General features: G+C 33.4%; 1 protein-coding gene across 2 annotated transcripts in view; it reads right to left on the bottom strand.

The window, feature by feature from the left end:
* Positions 1-27691, bottom strand: part of TOPBP1 (DNA topoisomerase II binding protein 1) — a 54291-nt gene that overhangs the window by 24424 nt on the left and 2176 nt on the right. Inside the window, exons 1-13 of one of the 2 annotated variants that reach the window (XM_006907236.3) lie at positions 26770-26903; positions 26126-26290; positions 25174-25317; positions 24347-24528; positions 22993-23189; positions 21388-21567; positions 20529-20698; positions 18741-18904; positions 18352-18599; positions 9391-9734; positions 8537-8709; positions 5430-5641; positions 3910-4193 (exon numbers count right to left, since the gene is read on the bottom strand). In XM_006907236.3, coding sequence (XP_006907298.1) covers positions 3910-4193; positions 5430-5641; positions 8537-8709; positions 9391-9734; positions 18352-18599; positions 18741-18904; positions 20529-20698; positions 21388-21567; positions 22993-23189; positions 24347-24528; positions 25174-25317; positions 26126-26152 — 2325 coding nt within the window. In that variant the 5' untranslated portion in view covers positions 26153-26290; positions 26770-26903. Of the gene's footprint in view, positions 1-3909; positions 4194-5429; positions 5642-8536; positions 8710-9390; positions 9735-18351; positions 18600-18740; positions 18905-20528; positions 20699-21387; positions 21568-22992; positions 23190-24346; positions 24529-25173; positions 25318-26125; positions 26291-26769; positions 26905-27691 lie in introns of those variants that run through there. The other variant, XM_006907235.2, reaches the window with a different exon arrangement.

The raw sequence follows: 27691 nt of genomic DNA, 5'->3' as shown, positions 1-27691 counted from the left end.
AACTGTCTACTTGATAGTAGTACTTGGATTTCTAACAGGCATCTCAAACTTTGCATCCAAAACAATGAACTCTTGATATTTAGGCCCCAATCTCAACTCTTTCTAATCAACTCAGCTCAATGCAGCTCCATTATTCTAATCTCCCAGCTCAAAAATTTGAAGAAGGAACCAAATTCTAAATATTTAAAAACCTACCATGTACTAAGGAAAACTGATTGAGAATGATCAATACCTAGACACATCCTTGTAAAACTATTAGACTTAAAAGAAAAAGCCACATAGCCTTCAGGCAAAATGATGAAATAACAAAGATAAAATAATTACTGACATCAGAATTTTTCAAAAACAATGCACACAAAGCAGTCCAGCAGTGGGAGCAGCATTTTCAGGAAACACAAGCGGAAAATGCAAACCAAGAATAGTACATCCAAAAAAATCTGCTGAAGAATCAAGGCCTGAGTAGAAGTTAGGATGTGCCAAGCTCAGGAAATATTGCACACATGTGCCTTTCCTGAGGAATCTCCTGGAGGATGAACTTCGTCGCACCAAAAGTGACAGGAAGCTTCACAAAAGACAGACAGTAAGCATTTCATACATTTGTTTGTAGAGTTAAGGCAAAACAAGGGTGAGGTCCACAAGCTGAAGAATATATAAATATTTTATTTTCTGACAGTCAAAAAATATAATTAAAAATAGAACACAGAAAAAATATTATTGACTGCAATAGAAGCAATAAGTAGTTAAAATGCGTATTTTAAAACTGACAAAAGATTAAGAAGGGGGATTAAGGGCACTATAAGAAATATTAATATAAAGATAACCATGGGAATAAAACAAACAAACTTTTTCCTAAATACCAAAGGTGGGGGCGGGGGAGGACGGGGCGGGCACAAAATACAAAGAGGACACAAGTTAAGAAACACATATATATGTATATAACATAATCACAAAGTAATTACGACATGATATATGACAGAATTGAGGCCAAGTATAAGTCCTATCAAATGTGAATGGACTTAATTTGACTAACTGAAAGAAAAAAATTTGCGAAATGGCTCATAAAGCAAAACTCAACTCTATGCTATACAGAGGAGACAAACTTAAAACACAGCAATCCGAAAAGGCTAAAAACGAAGGAATGCACACACTTATGAGGCAAATGAAAACAATTAGAGAACAGGGAGTGAGACTCTGATACTGCAGTAGACTTCAAGCCAAAGAGCACTAAATGAGACAAAGGACACATTCCAACTCACACAGCAGTTATTAATATCTATGTACTAGCTAACACAGCAATTATATATTTAAAACAAACGGCATGAGATGCAAGGATAAACAGAAACACGTTAATATTAGGAAATTTGAAAATACCACTTAGAATGAGACTGGCTAAGTGAACAAAAAATAGGAGAGGAGGTAAAAGTTCTAAATTACATAATCAATAAGCTAGATCTTTTGTGTGTGGGAGGGGCGGGGGGTGTGGGTATATATCAAACACTACACCTTAATAGAGAATACATCTTCTCGAGAAACATTTTAAAAAATCAGGAATGTTCTGAAAAACTGATCACATATCAGGGTACAAAGAAAAGATCAGTAAGTTCTGTGAAGTAGAAAGAGTATAAACTACACTTTGATCCTAATGCAATAAAACTAGAAATTAAAAATGAAAAAGAAAACCCTTTCATCTGGAAATTAATGAAAACTCTGCATATCTGAGTAAAGGGTATGAACATTTAGCTTGTACTATTTTTATTTTGCATCTTCATGTAAGTTAGGTATTATTTCCAAGTAACAACTTCAAAAAACAATGAATGCTACCTCGGGTAGCAATGATGGGGAACACTGGGTGCTCAATACACTATTGGTGGAATATAAATTGGTAGTACAACCACTTTGCCAGTTTGTCAGTCTCTACCAAAGCTGAAATAAAACCTAGCCATTTCACTTCTAGGTATATACCAAAAAGAAATGCATTGTAAACGTATTCTAAGAGACATGCAGACGAATGCTCATAGCTGTAAGAGCAAAAAACTAGTAACTGCTTAAATGTGTAAACTGAGGTATATCCATATAACGAAATAATATACATTAATAAAATCAATGAACTACAGTTAGAGGTAAGCAACATGGACGAATCTTCCAAATGAAGGTTGAACAAAAAATGACAGACTCAAAAGAATATTATGGTTTTATCTATTTAAAAGTCAAAAACAAGCATAACGAAGTTACAGTGACAGAAGTCAGGAGTGTCACCTTTCCAGAAGGGGAAACAGTGACAGGGAAGGGGTGGGAGGAAGGCTCTAAAGCACTGGCAGTGATCTCCTTCTGAATATGTATAGTGGCTTCCCAACTGTTGACACTGATATTTCATACAGCAATGCATCTGTTGTACTTTTCTGATGTGTGTCAATTAAAAATTAAGTTTAAATAAGAAGTGTTTTTGTTTTTTTTTTATTTGAGGCCTAATATATGTTCAATCTTGTGATTATCCCATAGGTGCTTCTCTGTTTTCAGAGATAAAATTCAATATACCATATTATAATTTGAAGAACCACTGATTATAAGATGAAGTATTATTTATCACCAAAAAAGGAAAAAAAAAAAAAAAAAGAAAAACACTGCTAAATAAACTATGACTCTAAACACAAAACTTGTAAACATGTTTTGTACTTTTACGGAGACTATTTCAGAACCATCAGTTTTCTACAGCAAGGAAGCTAAAGAATGGCTGAATGACTGAAAATATTTCTATTATTTTCTTGCCTACTAATATTATTTCATTGACCATTCAAAGACTGTGATCTATGAGACCTTAGAGATCATGTATATATATTCCATGATTTTAAAGGAGAGAATAAATTATGAAGCCCAAAGAGGCTGACTTGCCTTAAAAAGCAGCAAGAGGTAAAGCAGAAGTCTATTCTAGATCTCACAGTTCCCAAACCAGTGGTTTTCCCATTTCTTAAGGCACAGGGAGCAGTGATAATTACAGTACAACGTGTTTCTTCAGAAGAGATTTAATTGAAGATTTAGCTTGGAGAAAATTGTCTCAGGTATTAATTTATATTTTCTGAAGATCAACAATCTGTAAACTTTATAAATCTGCTCCAAAACATACTAGTAAAAATTATTAAAATGTTGTTTCTTAATATCCTATGAGGAAAACTTTAATAGATGAATGGTACAATAATTTTGCAAAGATTCATGGCTAAAAAATCTCAGACAATGGTTTGAATAGCCACTTGAAAGGCGAAAAGCTACTCAAGGAACAGTGAAGAAAATCACCTTTGGGAAATAATGGGAAACCATCTGAGAAAGTTAAATTAGCCCTTGATTTGAGAAATGATATTTTTCAGAAAGGGAGCCATATTCTAGCGCTTAGGAGATCAAACAAAAGTACAGATTTAACTCATCTTTTTAAAGGACATGATTGAAAAGGTGATAATAGAGATTTTTTTCAGAAAGCAAGCACTAGGTGTAATCCTAGTATTGAAACATAAGTAGCAATGATAATATTATTGGATAGTTTATGTAATTACTTCATCTCACCATTTCATTTGATCCTTATGATAAATCTGAGTTTTCAGAGCAAGTGATAGTATCCTCTCTGTGTAAAAGAGGAAACCAATAACTCATATATGTTAAATAATCTGCGTAGAGTGATACTGTTCATGACAGGTCTAAGACTTGAACCCAGATGTCCTGCTTTCACACCACACGTATATATCTCTAGCCAGTACCTCAACCCTGGTTATATACTGGAACTCAAAATAGGAATCTACTTCTCAACATCTCTGGAAAATTTGCTACTCCAAACTTTAGAGGTGATGGAGAATATGGTGCTTTAAAACTTTACAAACTATGAAACGGTTAACTCCAGGGCTGTTTTTTATAAACCTTACTTACCTTCACATCAAAGGAAGGCTTGAAGAGTTTGTCCTTGCACAGAAATTTTGATGGTGTGTCCAGGTGTAACAAGGGCTCCTTCTGGGGTGGCTGTCCTCCAGCTGGGGAGGAGGAAACCTGCTCCGTGTGCTGCGAGACCACAGCACGGAAAGCTTTACTCTGAAAGTAGTTCATATCTAAAGGTGTAACGGCTTTTTTCTGAGTTTCCAGGTGGGTGGCGGGATGCTTTGGAGTATGTGGATTCAGATTTACTCCATTTGTTATTTCAGTTTCTAAACTTTGCTCTAGAGGTTTAAAAAGAAAAGAAACAAATGTGAGCCACTGATTTCATCTTTTGTCTCTAAAGAGGCCCATAAGAAGTGAGGTTTTTATCTGGTTTTCATGTGAATTCTCAAGCGCACTTTAAACCACAGAGTTATATACCTACTTTCCAAGAAACAAACCAGATAATACATTAAAATATGTAGAGTTAGACAAGCACATCAACTGAATCAAATAATGAATGAAACTAGACTTCTCGTTTCATCTTGTAACTTAAAATAGTCTCAATAAACTTCACAATTTGCCAAAAATGGTATAAATAAATGTCATCTTAGTTAAAGGCAGAGTAAAAAGAAATTTCCAACTACATGTACTCAAGAGTTAATAACTAGAGTCAAATTTATGGAAAGTCCTTAATGAAACTTTAATATGAACTAAACATCACCTGGCCTCAGGTATAAAATTTCCAGTCTGTCTAGATAATAGCTCTGAGAGCCATTCCCGAGCTGCTGACTTGTCCTTGAAGTTTGCCCAGGGATGCCACCATCTTACAAGAGGGGCTAATAACTTTTTCAAGATTTAATGAAAACAATTATTAGATGGCTACTCCACACCAGGCCCAATACTACACAATGAAAATACATGCCAAAGACATGCATATTTCTTGCCTTTTTAGAGCTTATAGTTGAATCGGAGGACATGAAAGTAAACTAGTTATAATACTGGGATAACAGCTAAAAAAGGTATAATACAGGGTGTGATGGCAAGACAAAGGCCATACTTGGTGAGTCAAGGAAGGCCTCCCAGGGGAAGTGACATCCAACTTTGAGAACTGAAAGGCAAGGAGGAGGAATAGGCGAGCATGAGGTGGGCTAGAAAAAAGTCCCAAGATGAGGGGAAGAGAGATCGCCAAGTACACGGTATGTCGGTGTGAGCCATAGAAAGAACAGCAAGAGGGCCACGCTCACATCTTTAGACTTCAAACACTGAGACTCTGGAATGCTCCTACACTGTTTTGTATCCTCTAGTTTTCAGATAGTGCCTACAACTGATAGTACAGATACAAATTAAACATTTGTGCTATAAGCACACATTTATTTCACCAGCCACTAATGAATGCCCAACAGTGGCTCCCTGCACCCAACGTGAAAAGTAGAAATCGATGACCTTTCCCTAAAATCAAGCTTTGGCACACTGATATCCCAGAAACCATCAAATTGTAAAAACATATAGATAAAAGAACAAAACAAAGTATTAACCTTTTTTAGGTGCATTTTCAATCAGAAAATGGCTCTCATTTGCTCTCTTTCCCATTCTAGCAGTCTCCAAAAGCCAAGCTATCGTGACAGCCGGTAAATTCCACTTCTTGGCAGCTTCATATTTAGAACCACCTGGCTCTTTCAATATAAGATGTGTGCTGGCAAACATGCCTTTCTTCGCATTGTATTTGCGAACAAAGAATTCTTGAACGCTGAAAGTTATATTTAAAGAAAAGAAAATGGTCATATGCACAATAAGCCAGCAAACTAAGAATGCAGTTTCTAATACGATAGTATTATTAAAGTTCTAAGTATAAGAAAATACTGATTAAAATTTGGTTCTACATATAGCTTAAAAACAGGCTAATCCCCTTGCAAACACTTACTCTATGATAAAAACGTATTGCTACAATTCAACTTTTTATAGAAACATAAGCACGTTAATTAAACGAGACTTTCAAGAAAAAAAACAGAAAAACTTCCTCCTTAGTCATCACCCACCGGACTTGGCCTTTCTTCCAAAAAGGAGCCATGAACAACTAGAAGATCAAAGAAAGCATCTGAATAACACGTTCTATCTTTTTAGCCCGTTACAACTGCTCAAAGCATTTTCAAATATAAGTGCGTTTGATCCTCTTAGTATTTGTGAAATACCAATATTTTACAAAATATTGTAAAGATACAACCAGGGGAAAAATATAGAGAAACTGACTTGCTTAAGATCCCAGAATATTAAACACAGAATATAGGGCAGAAACAGGAGTCCACCACTTGAGGTATAAACAGAATTCAGTCATTTCTTTTGACTTCTGGGTTTTATGTTCAAATTCCTCAATTCTAAAATTTAATATTCTACATTTCTCCCAGTATTTTCATTGTTTCATTTTTCATATTTAACCCACTAATCCATTTGGGACTTATTTTGGTATGAGATGTCACACTAACTTTATTGAATCCTATTTATTGAATAAACCATCTTTTCCTCAATAACTGGAAATATTGCTTTTACTATGCTAAATTCCTATGTGTATTTGGGTCTATTTCTAGACTTTCTGTTTGTTCACTGAACTTTCTGCTACTTATGACCATACTATTATTTAGTGAGGTTTTATAAAATATACTTAAATAACTACGAACTGTATTTCAGAGTTTTCATGACTTTCCTGCTTGCTAATCTTTTATAAATTTAAGAATTAGTTTGATTATTGCCCTTCCTAAAAAAATGTGTTGGCATTTTTATTGGGATCATGTTAAATTTATACATTAACACAGGAGATAACAGAAACTTCTTTATAATATTTAATTTTCCTTTCCAAAAACGTCCATTTTTCTTACTGTTCAAGTCTTATTCTGCTTCCCTCAATAGCATTTTACAAGTTTCTGTAGTTTTTCCAAGTTTCAAGTTACACTTGCTGCTAGGTATTTTACCTCAGTGTAGACCAAGCAGGAGGCCTTTATTTTCATTACCTCTTCTAATTGGTCGTATACATGAAGGTCAATGATTTCTCTATAGTAATTTTCTACATAGCCACTTTACTGAATTTTTCTGGGTACTGCTTTATTTGCACCCCATAGAGTCTGTTGTCAGGTTATTGTTATTTTCTGCAATTTTACTTTTTTAAAAACCTTTTTATTGTTTAGACAGAACACAGCAAAAAAAGGAAACATACAATTTAATGTATTATTATAAGGTGAAAACCCTTATATCCACCACCCATGTCAGAAGACAAAGTCTTGCCAGTCACTCCGGAATCTCTTCAGCGTGTCTGTTCTCAATTACAACCCTTTTCTCTCTTTTAAGAGTAGTCACTATTTGGATACCTTTTCTGCTCCAGATCTGGAATTAATCATTTCTTTAAGCTTTAGTTTTAGTGGGAAATGGTACTTTAAGGCCACAATCTAGGCAGTGGGATCCCCTGTTATTACTGGGTTGAAAATGATTTCTACAGTAGCTTGTAAATGCTTTTGAATTCCCCTTTGAACCAAGAGTTATTAAAAGCATTTCTAAAATGTCCAGTTGATAAGATCTTTTCGCTTTCTAGCATTCATCTCTAGTTTTTTGCATTGTTGTCAGAGAATATGGTCTTCACTCTACTTCGCAGAATTCACTGAGGTATTTTTTTGTGGACAATTTCTTTATGGGTAACATTTAGGAGTGTTCCACAGGGATTTGAAAAGGTATGGTCACTGTTTCAGGGTCGATATCTAACTATGCTATTTAAATCTATCCTTGTTTTCTATCTGACCTGTCATGAAGTAAAAGATGGGAATTAACGTCTCCTACAAATAGCGTACTTCTGTCAAATACTCCTTATATCTATTTTTGTTTTATGAATAACAGTCATGCTCTAAATAAAGTGTGAACAGCACTCTTTATTTACAGTGTTTTTCTTGTTTGATGCCTTTTGATTTGAATCCAAACTCGTCTGACATTAAAATTGCAACTCCTCCTTTCTTTCTGTTTGCATTTACTTGACAAATCTTTGCCAATCTTTTTCCCTCAAATATTTTGAATCACTTTGTTTTAGGTGCGTCTCTCGTTTAAATTTTAAGTGTTACTTCGTAATCTAATCTAAAATAACTTTTGATGTAAAAGTTTGGTTCATTTACATTTACTGATATTAACAGTTTTCTACTTCCTCTTAAAACAGTCATCATCTAATGCTCACTTAGGGTTAATCTGGACTTTGGAAGTAACTTTTGAATTCATTTTTTTCTCTCAAAGTATTCATTACTCCTGTTTAATGTTTGCGTTTCTGGCTGAAAACCACAGGAACAATGGATGCAAGTGAAAAAGAATAAATCAACCAAATGGCATGTGGAAGGGAATACTACTTTGGCAAGCAATATTCCATAATGGCCTAAGTATCATGTTTAAATATTCTCCTTCCTGGCAGGTAAGCACTAATGCCTGTAGTCTTAAGACTCCCCAGGCATCCATCTAGTAGCATGCTCCCCTCTCCCACTTTGAGCCATCACACAGAGACACTACACGCTACCCATAAATATTATAGACACCCAGCCAAAGACTAATCTGAATGCTCTCCAATAATTTGAAACAAATAAAAGTATACCAAGGTGGCAGGTACACTAAAAATACTACATACCTTGCTCCAAGGTGTTTTGCTAAGAATGTCAACGAATCTTTTTCTGCTCCTGCACACTGGCTGAATGAAATAACACAATTCTGTAAAGGAGTCATTCCTGCCATTACTGGGACTGGCATGAAGAGAGGATTCGACTTCGGATCAAATAAAGTCTGATAGTCTATACAAGCCACCTTTTAAAAAGAAGAGAAACAATAACATCACCCCGAAATAAGCAACCAGTGGTTAACACTGGTCTAGTTACAGCAGAAGTAATTTTAGTTTAGATTAAGAGCAATTTTACTTTATTATAAACTTGGGTATGCTCATTCTTAATACACTTCAAATTATAATATTTAAAGCAATATATACATCAATTCATTATATTAAATATTATATTCTAAAATATTAAGGATATTAAAATCAGCTAGACTTGTCGTTGAAGTTACTAAATATGGCTTTACGCTTAATTTCTTCCACTGTATTAGTTTATAATTTTTCCTCTTAATTCTTGGAAGGTAAAGTTACCAGTGATAAGCCAACAAGATGGAATAATACAAAAGTGCCTGTCATGCTTTGGTTTTGAGAAAACAGGGAAGACAAAAATCATATGAGCTGACTTGGAGTAACTCCCTAAGAAGGATTGCTGCTGCTGGCCCCTGAGAAACAATAACCTCTACTCTATCAAGATTAGGACCAAGAAGCTTGAACGTTTTCATATTTTAGAATTGCCTTTGCTAAAAGCAAAATCCATACTCTGCTTATATCTGAATACCAATTTACCTAAATTGAACTGCCTAAGAAATAAACATGAACACTCCTGGCATTCAGATATCCTTCAATACTATATTTCAACTGCTACAGTATTTTCTTACCAGCCATGTATTTGTAACAACGTCTCCCACAGTTGCTTCTACTTCACACCCCAGCAGAGGAACCACAGCATAATCAGCAACAATTCTGCTCTGAAGGGACACCATTTTTCCAGCATTTTCCTGTATGATATTTGCAATATTAGATTCATTTTCATTACTAAAACCGAAAACAAGGAAACTCTTTTGGCTAAATAAACCTTCTTCAGTAATCGTAGAAGCGTCAGGGAGGCAATGACTGACAGAAGTTTGGTTTTCTTCTTGCAGAGAAATATGAGTGGAGTCATTAAAAGGCTCAACATGAGTAGTATCATTAAAGGTCCCAACTTCAGACTTCATGGCTTCAACTGGAAAGAAAAAAGAAATGTTTTCTAACAGATAATTTATCTTATAGTTAAAATTTATTTCCAAGCAAGGATATTAAGGTAACATAGAGAACTGTGACCACACTTAACAAAATGAAGGCTTTAAGAAGTATACAAAGATAAAGGGTACGAACCCACTGCATCTTCTGGGCTACCAAGTGTTGTCATTATTACCACCGTGCATCAGGAAGGACAACAGCTATCACATTACTGTTCTAAGCCCTCCTAGTGTACTAGAAACTCCAATTAGTTGAAAATTATGAAGCTCTAATAACTCCATGGGCCTTAGTTCCAAAACTGGTTTAGATAATTCACAATTGAGAAAATCTCATTAAAGAAAAAATAGAAGTAACAGTCCTAAATGGTCAAGCCCTTTACTTGGAAATAACTGTACAAATATAATAATAAGAGAACTATGGTTACTTCTTTTTCAAAAATTCCTAAAATGTTTCATACTGAAATTGTAGCTACTTAGCTTCTACTAAGATTTCTTAAAAGATCAAGGACCCAAGCAAATGGTCTCAAATACTTCATTTTAGGATGAAGCTGGATGATTAATGGGTAGAAGAAAAAAACATAGCTTATATAAAAATATAAATGTCAATAACTCAAATACATAGTTCCTAATACACAATAAATGTTATCAAATCAAGGCTAAAAGTTTAAGAGGTAAAAACTTAGTTTTGAAAACTCTGGTGGAACTGTGTTGGAATGTAACATTTTATGGTAGGGACCAGCAAACTATAGCCTAAGAGCTAAATTGGGCCCACAGCCTATAGGTTAAAAATGACTTTTTACATTTTAAAAAACTGTTGTTAAAAATAGAACAAAACAGAGTATGTGACAGAAACAGAATGTGGCTGGAAAAGCCTAAAATATTTACTGTCCAGCCTTTCCAAAAAAAAGTATGCCAAGTTTTGCTTTATTGGATTCCAATAAGCCCAGAAGCTATCCAAGAACTCTTCATTTATTCATTTATACATGCACTGTGCCTAAGTGTTTTACATGCATGTAATTAATGCTCATGATACTATACGGTTGATACTACTGGTACATCTATACTCTTTCTTAGAGAGAAATCTCAGATTTAAAGAGGTTACATAACTTGCCTATGGTCATAGTTATTAAGTGGCTGAAATGAGACAGAAACCAGTCTGTCTGACTCCAGGATCCACAACATTATGTTCTAGTGGCATCTTATTTCTATCCTCATCTCCAATAGACATTAACATTTTTTCTTTTAAACTACTTAACAACACACACACGCACACACACACACACGTAACATTCCTACTTAACGCAAGTATTTAAACTGCTCTAATTGACATTCTGAAGCAGCACGGTTTTGTCTAGAGCATTTACTATGAGTAAGTCACGTAACTCTCTGACCCTCCGTTTCATACTGTAATGAATAAAAGATAATAGTATATTTCCAATTTATAGAGATATATGGAGATAAGTAAGCTTTTATGGAAATAAAGGTGACATACTATAAAACATTCTGCAAAGTAGTTTTTAAATAGCTATTCTTGATATAAAATGTGAAAACAATTTTGTTTTGCAATTATAATTATTTTACAATCACACCTAGGAGGAAAAAAACCCAACTTTGTTTGAGGTCTATATATTGCTGGTGAGATGAGAAGAAAGAAGAAACCCTGGGGAATTTTAGACTATCACTATAAAACGAACTAGAAATAACAAGTTCTTGTAAACTGTAAGTAAAACCCTACAGTTATTAAGAGACTCAGAATAAATTAACAAGTTCTACAGCAGTTCTTTCCACTTATTTTAGCAGTAGAACTTCTTTTTCAAACAGACCTCATTCAGAAGCCCACAGTCATTTTTTGATGAACCTATTATTCAAAGTTTTCTTGAATCAAAAGTAATTTTGCTTTAAAAAGTAACTGTAAAATACCTGATTACATTCTTTTTAAGGTACTTGAGGATTCACTGAGATTTACTGTCATCAGATCCTTTTAAAGTCAGTAGACCATTAGCTGCCTTAGAAAGGAAGATCACCTGCCTCTACTAAGTACTGGCCTTGCTGAAGGACAGTGCATGAAACTACTTCTGGTCAGTCTGTGGTTTCTTTATACCAGAACCTATAAGATTAGAATGATCTCTTGATATGATGCATTCCTAAAGCATAAGCAACTGGTCTGACAAAAATCAATTTTGTAGTACACCATGAACAGAAATAGTGTGGGTAAAAAAATACTGGAAATTCCCTTCTAGAAGTATGGTAGGCTAGAAATTTGACATGCTCTTACTGTAAAACATAGGATATAGGATAATACAGAATAAGTGAAAACATATATGAAAATATAGGATAAAATATTAAAGGCATACTTATAAATGCATACCTGAGTTTGCAAGAGACCAAGAGAAATCCTCAAGGGCTAAAAATGAAATAGCATGAATCTAGAGCATCAGGTGGTTGGTTACCCAAGCTAATGGTTACCCGGATGCTACTCTGGAACCTAGACTCTTAGAATTGAAAGATATCACAGGGAGGGACAAGACTCAAGTCTTTGGTCTCACACAAATTAGCAGTAGGCCAGAATACACTGTAAGAAACAAACCCTAGAAACAATGAAGGGAAATGCCTTCAGTAAAAATGACCACAACCGATCAACTGACAACAAATAACAAATATACCCTGAAAAAGGAGAGTGGGTACACTTGAATTTGGCTTTGGGTCAAGAAAAAAAAATGGCTCTCCTGAGAATCTGTCATCATGGGCTGGTCCTCAAAGTAGGTTAGGGAACAAATTTACACAATCTTGATGGTCCAAGAAACGTCTGGCCAATAAACTAACTTAGAGGTGTCCTGAGTTGGGATATTCCTAGGTTCCTGGCAAATTTAACCTGATTCTTTTCTGGAGGAACAAACCCTAAGTCCAGCCTTCTTAGAATTCCTAGAGTCCAAATAAGAATGAGTTTATGACAAATACCACAAAACATACAAAAAACCCAGGCGCCATGAACAACAATCAAGAGAATTCCCCTCCCCTCCATTCAGATATTGCAATAGGTTTAACTGTGTTCTAAATAAAGAACAGAACACACGAGAGAGTAACAATCTATTAAAAGAACTAGAACTTACAGATATAAAAAATAATCATTGAAATTTTAATAAATGAGTTAAACATGTTAGGCAATAGCTGAACAGAGAAATAGTGATTTGGAAGGAAAATCTGAAAAATCACACAATAAATCACAGAAAGACAAAATAATGACATTAGAAGAACAGGTTAAGTAACCTATACACAGAGATAAGGGAGTTAGAGAATACAGAGATTGGGGGAGTAGCAATATTCAAAGAGATAATACATAAAAAAAATTTAGAAGAAAAAAAGTCACTAATTCTTGCATTTAGAAAGTACAATGAATTCCATGAGGACAAATAAATAACACTCTAGGACACGAAAAATAAAAGATGTTAAAAATAGCTAGAGGAAAAAAGATAAGAGTTTTTACAAAAGAATGACAAATTAAACTGACATCTGACTTCTTATATAGCAGCCATGGACATGAATTATAAAAAAATAGCATCTCCAAAGAGCTGTCTAGAACTGTATACCTAGTAGAACTGTCTTTTTAAGGACAAAGGCAAAATAAAGTCATTAACAGAAATGAAGGAATTTCTAAAGGATACATTTCAGGAGGAAAGAAAATGAGTCCAGAAGAGAGGTCTCAGATGCAACAAGGAATAGGGAGAAAAGAAATAAACATGTTGGCAAATCAAAAAATATTGACCATATAAATAAGACAGTAACAACAATAATTGTAACATTAAAAAAGACAAAGAAAATATCAGACAAAAATCACATAAGCTGAGTGTATTAGTAAGTACACGTATAGGGGGATGTTGTCAGTAGTGAAGAAGTGTTATAAGGTTCTTGTATTGTTGGAGAAAAATCAGACTGACGAGAAACCAAGCACCACTCAGAGAGTTGGAGAACTCAGGTTTATTATGACGGTGATCTCAGAAGAGGTAGTACTCTGAAGATCTGGGCCTCAAACTCAGGGGTAACCTCTTATAGGGCTTATCCACAAACAAGCAAAGGGGAGACATCTGTTATCTAGACAGAACAAGCAAAGAGGAGGGTGAGTCTTCAGTTGATCTCGAGGTCACCCTGCCCTTCGGCCTATGCGGCAAGCATGTCTATAGAAGCAGAACAAAGAGCTGGTTACAAGGTTAGCCATTTGAGTGGAAAATTCCTCTTCAGTATTATTCAAGAGGAAGATAAAAATTCTGAATAACTTTAGATTTTAAGTTATGGTGCACATTAAACTTCCAAGGGTAACCACTGAAAATATAAATAGTATACATAACTTCCAAATTAGAGGAGGGAAGCATAAAGTTTAGAGTGGGATTTGGGGTGGGAGGGGGCAAGCTCAATTCATTCAAAAGTAGGCAAAAATCTTTAAAAAATATAAGGAAACAGAAAAATGGAACCAAATACAAAATAAGATGGTAGAAAATAATCAAAATATATCACAAATAACAGCAAGTGTAAATCAACCAAATTTACAGTTAAAAGAAAAAGTCAGTCATACTAAATACTGACCCACATGAGGGAGGGACAGCTGTATTATCAGACAAAATCAATTTTAGGTCATTAGGAAAATAAAGATTACCGTGTAATAAAATTTCAAAATACATTAAAAAAACTAAATTTGACAGTGCAGGGATAAACTGACAAGGCCACCATTATAGTGGAGGAGTCTAACACATCTATTTCATTATTCCATAGACAAAACTTAATGTATAAAAACCTTCGATCACAGAAAACATTTTTCTGAGGCACAGAAGAACATTTATGAAAACCACCTCCTAAATACTTCATAGACCAACGATATAATAAAATTAGAAAAATATCTAGAATAGAACAATTACAAAATGCCACATAAAATATCCTGTACTTAAGTCAATATTTTCAGAGAAATATATAGACATAAATGCCTAGATAAAAAGAAAGACTACAAAAAACAAATTATGCCACTTAAGAAATTAGAGAATAAAAGGGGAAAAAGGATCAAAGAATAAATAAAACAGAAACAAAAAAATCAAAAACTGGCTTGTTGAAAAGACTAACAAAACCAGTCTTTAAGCTTCCTAGAAACTTCCCATTGGTTACTAAAGTTGATTCAAGAAGAAATAAATAATCCCATATCCATTAAACAAACCAGTACTACAAAATCATCCTACAAGGAAATACTAGGACCAGTTAGATGAGTTTCACCATACGTTCAAATATTAGAGAACTCCAATCTTACACTAAGTTTTTCTGAGATTTTAAAGAGAGAATAATTCACCATTTTATCAACTAATAACAAAACCCAGGAAAGAGAACATGAAAAGGAAAATTATAGACTACTCTCACAATGACAGATAAAATTCTAAACATTAGTAAACGAAGTATAATAATGTATAAAAAGGATGAATATATCTTCCAAAAGAATTTAAACCTGATTGAATAATATAAAAACTAACATATCTACTACATTAAAGGAAAAAAACCGTATGATCATTCCATACAGGAAAAATATTTAGTAAACATCAACATCCTGATCAAAGCCCTAAATAAGAACAAAACTATAAAACTCTTAGAAGAAAACACAGGAGAAAAGTTTCATGACATTAGATTTGGCAATGATTTCTTTAACATGACATCAAAAGCACAAACAGAAAAGAGATAAATTGGACTTCATCAAAATTAAAAACTTTTGTGCATCAAAGACAGAGCAAAAAGGCAACCCAAAGAATGGGGAAAGTATCTGCAAATCATATATCTGATAAGGGGTTAATATTCAGAATATATATACATAAAAACTCCTACAGCTCAAGAATAAAAAATCATCGCAATTAAAAAACAAAGGACATGAATAGATGTTTCTCCAAAGACATACAGATGGCCGATAAACACATGAAAAGATCCTCAACATCACTAATCTTCAGGTAAATGTAAATCAAAAACACAATGAGATGCCTCTTCGTGTCTATTAGGATGGCTTTTATTAGAAAAAAAACAACGAAATAAAAAATATTGGTGAAGATGTGGAGAAACTGGAACCCTTGTGCACTGCTTGTGGAAAAGTAAAACGGTATAGGGCTATGAAAACAGCATGGTGGTTTCTCAAAAAACCAAACAGAATTACCATATGATCCATCGATTCCACTTCTGGGAATATATTCAAAAGAAGTGAATGCTGGGGCTTGAACAGAAGATATCTGTACACCAATGTTCACAGCCCCATTATTCATAATAGCCAAAAGGTGGAAAGAACCCATGTGTCCAACAACGGATGGTTAAACAAAATGTGGTTTATACATAAATGGAATATTACTCAACTTTAAAAAAGAACGAAATTCTGACACATGCTAAAACATGGACGAATCTTAAAGACATTATGCTACGTGAAATGAGCCAGCCACAAAGGGACAAATATTATATGAGCTACCTACAACAGTCAAATTCATAGAGACAGAAAATAGATTGGTGGTTACTGAGGGCTGGGTGGGTGAGGAGGGGGTGGAAATGGAGAGTTAACTGTTTAATGAGTATAGTTTCAATCTGGGAAGATAAAGTTCTGGGATGGATGGCAGCACAATAACGTGAATATAATTAGCACCATTGACTGTACACCTAAAAATGGTTAAAATAGTAAATTTCATGTTTTGTATAATTTACAATTAAAAAAAATTCAATAAACTATTCTATAGAAGTTTAAATTGAGACTTGAAATCAATATTCAAAATATTTCATTCTTATATACCAGAAAACAGTTCAAAATGTAACTTTAAGAGATATAAGATATCAAAAAGAACAAATAAACATAACAGAGGGAAAAGAAATTAGGAATAGTTCTTACTTAGCATTTTTAGGATCATATGCATGTAGTTATTACATTTTATTGAAAAACATTAAAAAAAGATAAAAACTATATGGTGACATTCTATAGTCATGGACAGGAAGATCTTTTCATTGTAAAGATGTCAATTCTCCTCCATATTATAAATTCAATACAATTCCAACCAAATTTTCATACTGATTTTGTGCAAACTAATTTAAAAAATTTTTGTATAGAAACAAAGGTCCAAGAATAGCTGAGACACCTATAAAGAAAACTAGAGTCTTTTCATCTCAGATATCAAAACATATTTAGATGACTATTATAATAAGATCGTTAATCAGTGTGGTATCTCAATGGAATAGAAAGACCAAACACAGATTCCCACATTAATAGATCTTTAATACATGATGGACTATTCAACAAACAGTATGGAAAACAAGTGATTTCTATATGTATAAAATACAATCTCAACACTTCATATCAAACAAAAATCAACTCCACATGGATTGAAGACATAAATGTGGAAAAGCAAAAGTTTAAGACTTCTAAACTATATATACACGTGTGTGTGTGTGTGTTTGTGTGTGTGTGTGTGTGTGTGTGAGAATAACTGGGTAGGAAAATATAAAATAGAAGATCACAAAGCACAAAATAGATTGAAAAATTCAACTACCTTAAAATATCATAGCCAAATAACATTCAAAAGAACTCCATCTTATTAGTAATCAGTATGAGATCTTACTAAATTTATACAAGTTAAATTGGCAGATATTTCAAGCCTTACAAGAAATACTAAATGTTGAAATGATGTGCAACAGGAACCCTTACTCATTACTGTTACATAATGTGCATTATGTAAAAAAGTCGACTATGTACAAATCTCATGGATTAACCACACCCACTCTAGAAAAATTCTTACTCATGTCATAGAGGTGTGCATAAGAACAATCTCAGAAACACTGTTCATATTGGCAAAGACATAATAAAGTGTCCATAGGTGGGAGAAATGGATAAATTACGGTATGTTCAGAGCAGTGTGGCATATTCATAACCAGTTACTTGGATTAGATAGATCTCTCTCACATTCCAGGGAGTGTAGCAAGATAGTACATACCATATACCGTTTATGTAAGTTAAAATATACACAAAATGAAACAGTATACATATTGTTTATAGATATACACACAGGTTGTAAACTCTAAAAATAAAATGGGGAGGGATTCACAAGAAGCTTTTCGGCATAGTAGAATATTCTGTTTTTTTAAAGCTAGACAGTAATTTACAGTTACTGCTCATATTATTATTTATATTTTGTTGGATGTGTGAAATATTTCATAACTTTTTAAAGAGTTGTTCACAACTCTTCACTGGCAATTTCCCTTATCGCACTGAGAAGACTACCTTACTGGGGGCAGCGAGTAGCCCACAGTGCAGCACTGCATGCATTAAAGACCCCGATAACCTAGTGAGACATTTGCTACAAGATTAAAATAAAAGCTCATGTTGTTACAAACTCTCACAAACATAAGGGATGCCAGTCTATAAAAGAGATCAAAGTGGAGCTGCTGAGTTGAAGAGAGAAGAGGAGGCCTGCTTAGAAGTAATATAAAACTTTAAGGGAAGCAAAAGGTTAGTTTAACTTAAAATCCAGAAAACCTGGTAGAAATCACATATGTAGGTATTCTGCTACTAAAATATTTCTTAACGATTATAAATACTAACCAACTATTTCTTACCTACAGTTGCGTTCTTATTTACATATTGAGAGAGCAGATCTTCATCAGCTTGGTCATGCTTTTCATTAGGAGCAAAGTCTTTCTTAGAAAGGCTGCTGTTCTTTTTTAAAAGGGCTGTTTTACTTTCAGGTTGATCGGAAACTGGAATTTCCACTGGCTGGTAGTTAGCATGGACATATGGCTCTTCAGGAAGCATATAACCTTTACTAAAACACTCTAGCAACCATTTTGCTCCCACTACGTGAGGCCTATGAAAATAATACATAGTTATATATTAGTTTAAACTATAAAGACCATCATCCCACTTGCCATGCAGTTTCCACGGACATGCAATTTTAAGAAAAATCATTGCAGAGTAGCAATTGCTTTGAATTAAAAACCAACAAAACCTGTGGGCTGATTTATCCCAAAACTGCTTCAATTCATCATCATAATCTCCCACAATAACATGAGTTACATCTTCATTGAGCTGATTAAAACGAACTCCACCTCCACTGTTAATAAGCCTTCTCAGTTTATCTAGTTTTCTGCCACTGAAACCACAAAGATATATCTGCGAAGAAAGAAAATGTTTACTTTAGACTAAGGCATGTAAGATGGTTTATTTCTCAATAGAAACATATATATTAAAACTATATATAAAAACCTATTGTAAGACAATTCTTGTGTACATTTTAAAATATATTAAAGAGTATTTTCTGAAATTTTAATATTTTAATAATTCTTAAATTTTGATTTTTATCACTTCTTCATAATCCCATAGCATTATCATCCTTCACAGTAGACACTTGGTAAGTATTTTGAGGCTTTATATAAAGGCCAGAATTCAATTATCTTCTAAATATTAGTGTACTGCAATTTCAAAAATACAGGTAGCTTCTTCAATTGTGAATATTTTACTATTCATAAATTTTAAAATAATTACAGAAACAAATTGGAGTTAAGTCTGAATTCAGAAAATCCAGGTTTAAATTTTGGTTCAGCTGTCAATGATTAACCACGTGCCCATGGCAAGCTACTTAGGCTCTTTAAATCAACTTCCTTACCTATAAATTGAGATCTTTTCAGTTAATTAAACAAAAAAATTTAAGGCAAAGAGATAAGTACAATGCTTTGTGAATACTTATGCAATAATTTATTTTTAACTATATATGTATATATTAAACTAATTTAATCAGTATAAGTCTTTTTCAATTTTACGTGTCTTTTAAAAAATTTCTTAAGAATGACCTATCTACTCCTAATTGCATTTATACCTCAAACTAAATAACATCCATTAGAGTATATTTTAACAAAAATTAAAAATCATACATTTCCTATAAGTAAAGAATAATGAAGTCATATCTAGAATTAGTAGAGATTGAGGAAAAAAGATTACATAAGACACTTTGTTTTCTGCCAGTAAGTTGATAAGTTTTAAAAATATAGAAGGGTAAGGTAATTTGCCCAGTTTCCTTTCTTAACAATAAAATGGGTTAAATCTTTGCTACTCTTTGAGAATTAACGCATAGCCTATTCATTCTACAAGTAGGAATACATTAAGTAAGTATTCAGCTCTAGGAGATCTACAGCATATGTTTCCATCGAGGCATTTTTAAGATAGTTATTCATACACTAAAAATTTAAATAGCCCAAGATATATTAAACAGAGCAGTGGGTCTAATAGTTGGTTAGAAATACAAGCCTTGTAGTTGATGGCTGGCTACGTAAGGTCCGTGACTCTGAACAAAAATTTTAATCCTCTAAGTCTCAGCTTCAGGATAACACCCATTTTAGTTATTTGTGGGAATTAAATGAGATTATATACAACATATTAATAATATATGTGAAATGATTAGCATAGTCTAGCATACTATGATAGCTATAAATAAAAGTTTAGAAACTAAGTGATCTCAAAACACAGTAGGTAGAAAGTTTAATGTAGTTAAAAGGGTTCAGAGAAGAGTGGAAAACTGATAAGAACTTTGAAGGATGACAGATAAAGTTACATCCCAGGTAGATGGACCCTGACAGCTAAAGGATGGACATGACCTAATAAGTGTATCTACTTAGTTAGTGTGCAGGGTTTAGGTAGACAAAAGGAGCAAGCCCAATTCTGAAAGGGCCTTCAAAGTCAGACTAGGAAGTACTTATTGTATGTTGTAACTTATTACAATCATTACATAATAAAGACATACCCGACAACCATCTAATAAATCTTCAGGTGCTTGAAATGCACTGACATCCAGATTTTCTAGATTTTCAAGTGTAGACTCCACTTTGCTATTAAGAACTGAATTACATATTGATTCATTTACGCAACTTGCATTAATGTTGGAAATATGGCTGACATCCGAAAGAGTACGACCTACATATTAAACAAAGATGTATAAATTTATGATAAAATAACTGTGATTACATATTTTCTTATAGATTAATTTTTTTTATACACATAGGGCTATGAATAATTTTCAAAGTAAGATTCAAGTGTTTTTACTAAAATCTTGGTGGCAAAGTATGAAAGAGAAAATAAAACTAATTAAGGTTCATACCTTATTTAAATAAAAATATATTTATTTGTTTCCAATAAAAATCTGAAGTTTCTGGCTGTAAGGTCCAGGAAGCTTACATTTGAAAAAAATTTATAAATATTGGTTAAATTGCCAACATGGCACCTAAAAATAGAAAGGGTTTTAAATTTTATACAAACAGATGATCTACTACAATTGCAGCAAACTAATAAAGACTAATAATATTTGCCTATCAGTCTAGTTTTAAAAAATTAAGTTTTTATTTTAAGTCTTTATCTGTTAGTATTCCTTCTTTAATCACCTTCTGCATTACGTCAGGGTATGAAAGAATGTATGCATTCATTATAAAAAGATATATCAGGAATTCTGGACTATTTTTCATACAATTTGGTTATTTTATTATATAACTATGCCTGGAAGCACTGTAAGAAAAGATAGAATTCCCTACTATATCTCATTGATCCTATTAACAAATCAATTCTTACATAGAAAACTGATTGTTTACTTTAATCCGAATGAGACTAACCATCAGTTGTGTTGATCTGACCAGTAGGAGTTGACGTATCAGGCACAGTCTTTGTTTCCAGGATAGGCTCTGTCCTATACATGGATTCATCTTGACAAAAACCTTTCTCAACACTGTCAAAAAACCACTGCGTGGTCACACAGTGTACATTCCATCGCTTGGCACATTCATATTTTTGACCTATCATGTTCGTTAAGAAAGTGAGAGAGAGAAATGCAAACCATTAAACTCTTTCTTGGCAGCAATATTCAAATTATGATAGGTTATAAAAAAAACCTACCCAAGACAAAATTAAAGTTACCAGTAATTACTCTTAAATAGTATGCTAAAAGTATATTCAAAAGTAACATTTTAGGTTATTATGCAATTATATTTTCTACAAGTTGTGTAAATACACGTTATGTGAAAGGGTTTAGCTTTACAAAATTATATAGAGTCAGAGGCAACTGTGGGATAACTGATATATTAGACTTGGTTTCAGTATAGCCTCCATGACTCAATTTCTTTAAACCAGTTTCTTTATCTGTGACGTGGGGTAACTCACAGAATTACGTGGTATTAATAAGACTGCATAAAACTGAAAATTATAAATATTCACAATATAAAATTACCAGCTTTGAATAGACTATTCCTATGTCAACTGGATTCTACTTGAAGCCCAGGACAGATATTCAATTAGATCGATAACTAAATTATTTAAAAATATATCCTTTTATTGCCTTAAAAATCTTTTAACACAATGTATTTTGAAACTGCATCATAGAGAAATTGAGGTCAACATGTAATAAACAATAACATGAAAGTTTTTTTTTAGTCGTGAGAGCCAAGAGCTGAACTGCCCTCAGATCATAATCACAATCATAATTGACCATATTCAAAATTCTGACTTAAGGACAATTGCTGATTTATTTTAACAATATTTTTTTCTAAGTTTATTTCTTATGTAGGTAGCTGAATAAAACACAGTATAGATAATGAGATAATAAAAATATTAACAAAATTCTTCTCTCATCCATTTTTACATATTTCAATGGTGTTGGTAAAAAATATTCTCTAGAATAGATACAAAGGTTACAGAACACCAAAATTAATAGTATTTTAAGGAATTCTTCTCATTGGTAATATAGTTTTCTTTTAACTGCCTCATGTTCTGCAAGGTTTATCTTCAAGTTAAAACTCATAGTTCGTTCAGTAATGCTGATTCAATTAAAAACTAAGCCAAGCCTTTAAAATGTGTTATTAGAGAGAAATGTAATTTAGCTACTACCTTTCTTGTTATCCATCCAAGTGTCCTATCTCTTAAGTATCTGGTAACTGTGTAGGGGGCTTTTTTTAAACATGGAAAGATCTGATAATTAATTTAGATAAAACATCACAGGAAATTTATTTTTAATATACTTGTTCAATTACCTGGATAAACACTAGAACAGTCATGTAATTTTTCTACAGACTGTAAACCAAACTATCTTTGTAAGATTTTAGGGGAAATAAAATCCCATACTAGATTTATGACATGTCAGAAGCAAAAGCTATTCTTTAAAGACCTTAAAATGTTAAATGTTAGAGAAAAATGTGCATTTGTCCACTTGGAAAATACAGTTTTACCTTTTGGTTCTTGCACAATGAGGTGTGTACAGTCATTCATTTTCAATTGTCCCATGTATTGACCTCCATGCTTAACTGTGAGTTGCTGAACTGTCTTTCTGTCCGAGCCACACAAGCCAGTTACACAGATTATGCAACCCAGAAAAATAGGACACTTGAAATCTTCCATGTTTATATCAGTATATCTTGCTATTTTTCTGGTGAAAACAAATTGGTAAAAAGGAAACAAATTAACGTATTAAATAAACAAATTGGTAAAAAGGAAACAAATTAACATATTAAATATGCCACTAATATATCACTAACGCTCTCATTTTTTAGGATTTCAATTATTTTTAAGTGAACAGACACTCAGAATTACACTAATTGCTCATCTAGCTCAAGACCATGTCTCTAGTAAAAAGTAATGTCCCTCAAAACTGTTTTAAGGCAAAATATTTCATTAACTCTAAGTCCATGCAGGTCAAAGCGGTGTATTTTCCAAAATTTTTAAGTCTGAATCTCTCCTGAAAAACTCAAAGGTTCTTTGTTTGCCTACTAGAAAAATGGACTTTTTATCCTCCCATTTGCTATATAAATAATATGCAATGATTTGGGGCAGAATACCAACAAAAATATCATTTTGTTGCCATACTAGGCAAATGTGTTGATAAAAGTCAGACCGGGAGTGAGGGTGCCAACGTGGAGACATGTTTAGGATGTGCTGGACAGTGTTGAAAGAAGACTGGAAAAATGTCTATTTAATTCAAACGGTTAACTCAGGGTTGTTAATCTAATTTTAGGGGAAACTTAATTCTAGCCTTTGAAATATGCTCTAAGCTCCATGAGGGCAGAGATGCTGTCCTATTTGCTCACGACATATACCAACTGCCTAAGCTCAGGCCAGGTACATAAAATGGGCTCAATTCACAACTACTGAATGGTCACATCCCAGTTAATGGCTTATATAAGGTTATATTCCACCTTACATTTACCCACTTTGGGAGAGAATTCAACTGCCAAAATGGCTAACTTGCTCTCCATCTTAACATATGGAGACAGTACTGAAGGATAAAGCAACATGAGAGTTATAGCTAGTACAGTGATTTTCTCAACTATTTTACAAACATTTACTGATGAAAACAATTTCATTACCACAGCATTTCTTTCCTTGTAGCTAATGCTGAACGCATAGCCCATTCCACCTATCACATTCTACACTGATCACAGCTTCTAGATTCTGCTCTTTTGCTTTCAGTGGATAACAAATCCAAAAAAGTTACCATAAAATCTCCTCTACGAAAACCCACCATCAGCCAAAATGATTGAATGTATCATTTTTCAAATTTAGACACTATCTAAATGCCTTTCTTACTTCTCTTGTGACTTCTCCCAAAGTGTTTTTATCCAAGAAGGAAGCAAAATAGGTTTCTTCAGGTTTGCAGCGACTAAATATTTTTTGCTACCAACTTCTCCGGCAATAAGGTGGGTTACTGATACATTAAGATCTCTGTATACACGTCCACCCATCATTTGTACGTATTTATGAACTTCTTCCTATAGGTGCAAAAGAAAATATATTAATACTAAAACAAACAATCTCCCTTCTATTTTTTATACAATACCCCATAAATATCTTTCATTGTTGTTAGCCTCAATGCAAATGTTTCTCACTACTACAGTTAATAATTAACCAAATTACTTTTTGCAAGATAAATATGAATTATAAATTTAAAAATTACCTTTATACATTATTTTCCTGTTTCTTTCAACTCCATGAAGTTAACTGTTACTTCTATAACAAGTAATATGTTTAATACCATATATTTTAAAATATGTAAATTCTATAACAAAATATATTATATAGCTCTCTTAGAATCCTTTTTTTTTTTTTTTTTTCCAAATAATAACGGAATTAGCTACCAGTCTATATGGTCATCTGTGCACATCCTGCATGATGAGGATTTTATTTGTATTTTAAATCAAAACAAAAAAACTTCAATTAGCCAGTTTTCAATAAAACAGATTCCACTGAATTCGATTTATTAAAAAATAACATATACACTGTCGTATGTTGACTTTGTTATAAGCCACGAACACCAAGTACAAGATCTTTCAAAGTATATTCCACACAGTGAAAAATTAAGTGTAGAAAAATACTGATATATTGATCATGACATTCCTCAACACTTCAATACCCACCCTTTTGTCTTTTTCCAGGCTCGTACAAGATACAGTAACATCACACATAACCATATTATAAACTGGATGTTCTGCTCTTGGGACACATCGCTGGTGGTGCATACAAAATATGACTACTTGAGGACCAACAATTCTGCAGCCAAGCTATAAAAAGAAAAAGTTTAGTAAGAATAGACCTCCAGTCTTATAAAATTACATTTTGTAAAATTTACCAATTTTTTATAGAAGTTGATGACCACTGCATAAAAATCACCAGATAGTTGAGAAAAAATAGAAACCATTATATAATTTCTCAGACACACTACACAATAAACACACACACAAAAGCAAACCAAATGATGAAGGCTATGAAAAGAAGTAAGCTCCAAGAGCTATACCCACTCATTATTGCCATTAAAATTTTAATCTCTGAAACAAACACAATCTTAATAAGGGGTTATAAGTAACAGTCTTATGCTACAATAATTAAGAAAAATCCATATTTTTCAAATAAAGCATCCAACCAATGAAGCAGCTGAAAAGTATAAGCCTAAATAACCCCCTCTAAAACACCTCTTATGTCACCAAAAAGTACAATCCTAGGCAGTTTCTACATTTTAAAAAATACTTTGTCTGCAACTCAAAGTCTTTCCAAGGAAGACCCCACAAAGACTTCTCTTAAGATATTAAGGTTACTCAAAACATGACCTTTCATTTTCATTGATAATTGAGTTAAGAAAGGTGACAGTCTTGCTCAACACTAGCATATTCAACCAGACTAAAAAGCCTTCAGTTGTTAAAGTCACCACTGCACAACTAATTTAAATAGCTACATAGTAAACGATTATTGCTATCTTTTTGGTCAGCCACAAGAAAACTGAGTTTTTGATGTTATTCATTCTTTCTGACAAGCAGTGTTATTTCCAAAGGGAAGCTAAGACTAGCAATGCTATTGGCAAAAGTGGGCACAGACCTTCCATAAATTGTGCAGATACTGCATCTACCTACTCATCTACGTTTTCTTCTCCTTCAAACAAGAATCACTTCTTTGTAATCTGGATGGGATTACAGCCAGTTTACTTTTATTTCAATGCTTCTCTCTTGTCCAGACACCAAAAAAGTAATGAGTCAGTAGACTCTAGAATCAACAAAGAGAAATAAGATGGCTCACTGGTATATTAGCAATACTCATCACCAAAACGCTTCCTTTTAGCATATAAATTTTCAGATCCCACACAAGGTATCGGTACTAAAATTCTACATGCAAGAGCACACAGGCAAGACAGTAAGTAACTAAACATTATGTTGAAGTCTTTTCCTACTCTTTATTACTTTTTCCTGAACTATCTTGCAAACACACTGAGTTTAATCACAGTAGAACTCCATCAGCAAAATGCTTCATTACTATAGGGTTCACTTATACTAAGCGAAGTTAAGTCTCTTGAAGTATAAAAATTACATATAACAAAAGCTTATAATTAGCCTTTAAAAATATTCTGGTCTCCCCAAACCAAAGGATTCCTCTGCATTCATAATTTGCATAATACTTTGTGATCAGTGAAGAACTTATGTTCACTAAAGCAGAAACAAACCAAATAAAGATAGACGTTAGCAAACCTCTTTGAGGTGATCAAAGGCAACGCCACTAAAAGGGTCACAGATATAAAGTGATCTATCATTTTCCTTTATCTCCAATGCTTCTTCTTCTGTAATAACCTGAAGATATTCTTCTGATTGGAACTCTTTTATTGACTGAAAGAAAAAAATGAAATAAGCACCTGAAATTAGTCACCTGTACTTAAGTCCTATAAACTCTATTTTCAAAATTCATCTCAAATCCAACCTTTTCACTATTGGAAACTACCATCACCTTTCACCTAGACCTCTGCAGAAGCTGCTTAAGTGGTTCCTTCTCCCTCTCTTGCACTAAATCCATTCTCTGCACCCAGTATAAATCAGGTCATGTCACTCTGCTCAAAACCTCCAATGGCCTCCCAGCACACTCAGAATAAAGTCTACATTTTTATGATGGCCAAGACCACAGAGTCTGGCCCCTGCCTGTCTCTCCACCCTCACCTTCTACCTCTCACCCCTTTTGCTTACTTTCCTCTAGCCACTCCTGCTGTCTTGCTAGGACTGGAACAAGCTAAGCATGACCTCATTTAGAGGCTTTGCTCTTGTTCTCACTGCTTGGAATACTCTTCTTCCAGGTCTTCGCCTGACTTGATCCCTCATTTCAATGAAAACAATTAAAATGTCACCTCCTCAGAGATGCCTTTCCTGATCATGCTTTCTAAAATACTTTCTCTATCTCTCCAGTCTGTTATGAGGAGAAATAACATGGATGTTATGTATAATGTATTTTATATCTCCCTTATGAGAAAGTTTCGTGATATATTGTGTTTGACACCATATCCTGCCACCCACTAAACAAATATCTACTTAACAAATTTTGAAGTCCTTATGTTAAATATGCTAAATACCTAAATGAAGTCTTTATGTTAAATGATCCTTTCAAAATAATTAAGTGATCATGTTA

The sequence above is a fragment of the Pteropus alecto genome, unplaced genomic scaffold (assembly GCF_000325575.1).
Source record: "Pteropus alecto unplaced genomic scaffold, ASM32557v1 scaffold92, whole genome shotgun sequence".
In the NCBI taxonomy this organism is placed as follows: domain Eukaryota; kingdom Metazoa; phylum Chordata; class Mammalia; order Chiroptera; family Pteropodidae; genus Pteropus; species Pteropus alecto.
The sequence above is the reverse complement of the archived record's forward strand: the minus strand, read 5'-3'. Positions and strand labels throughout refer to the sequence as shown.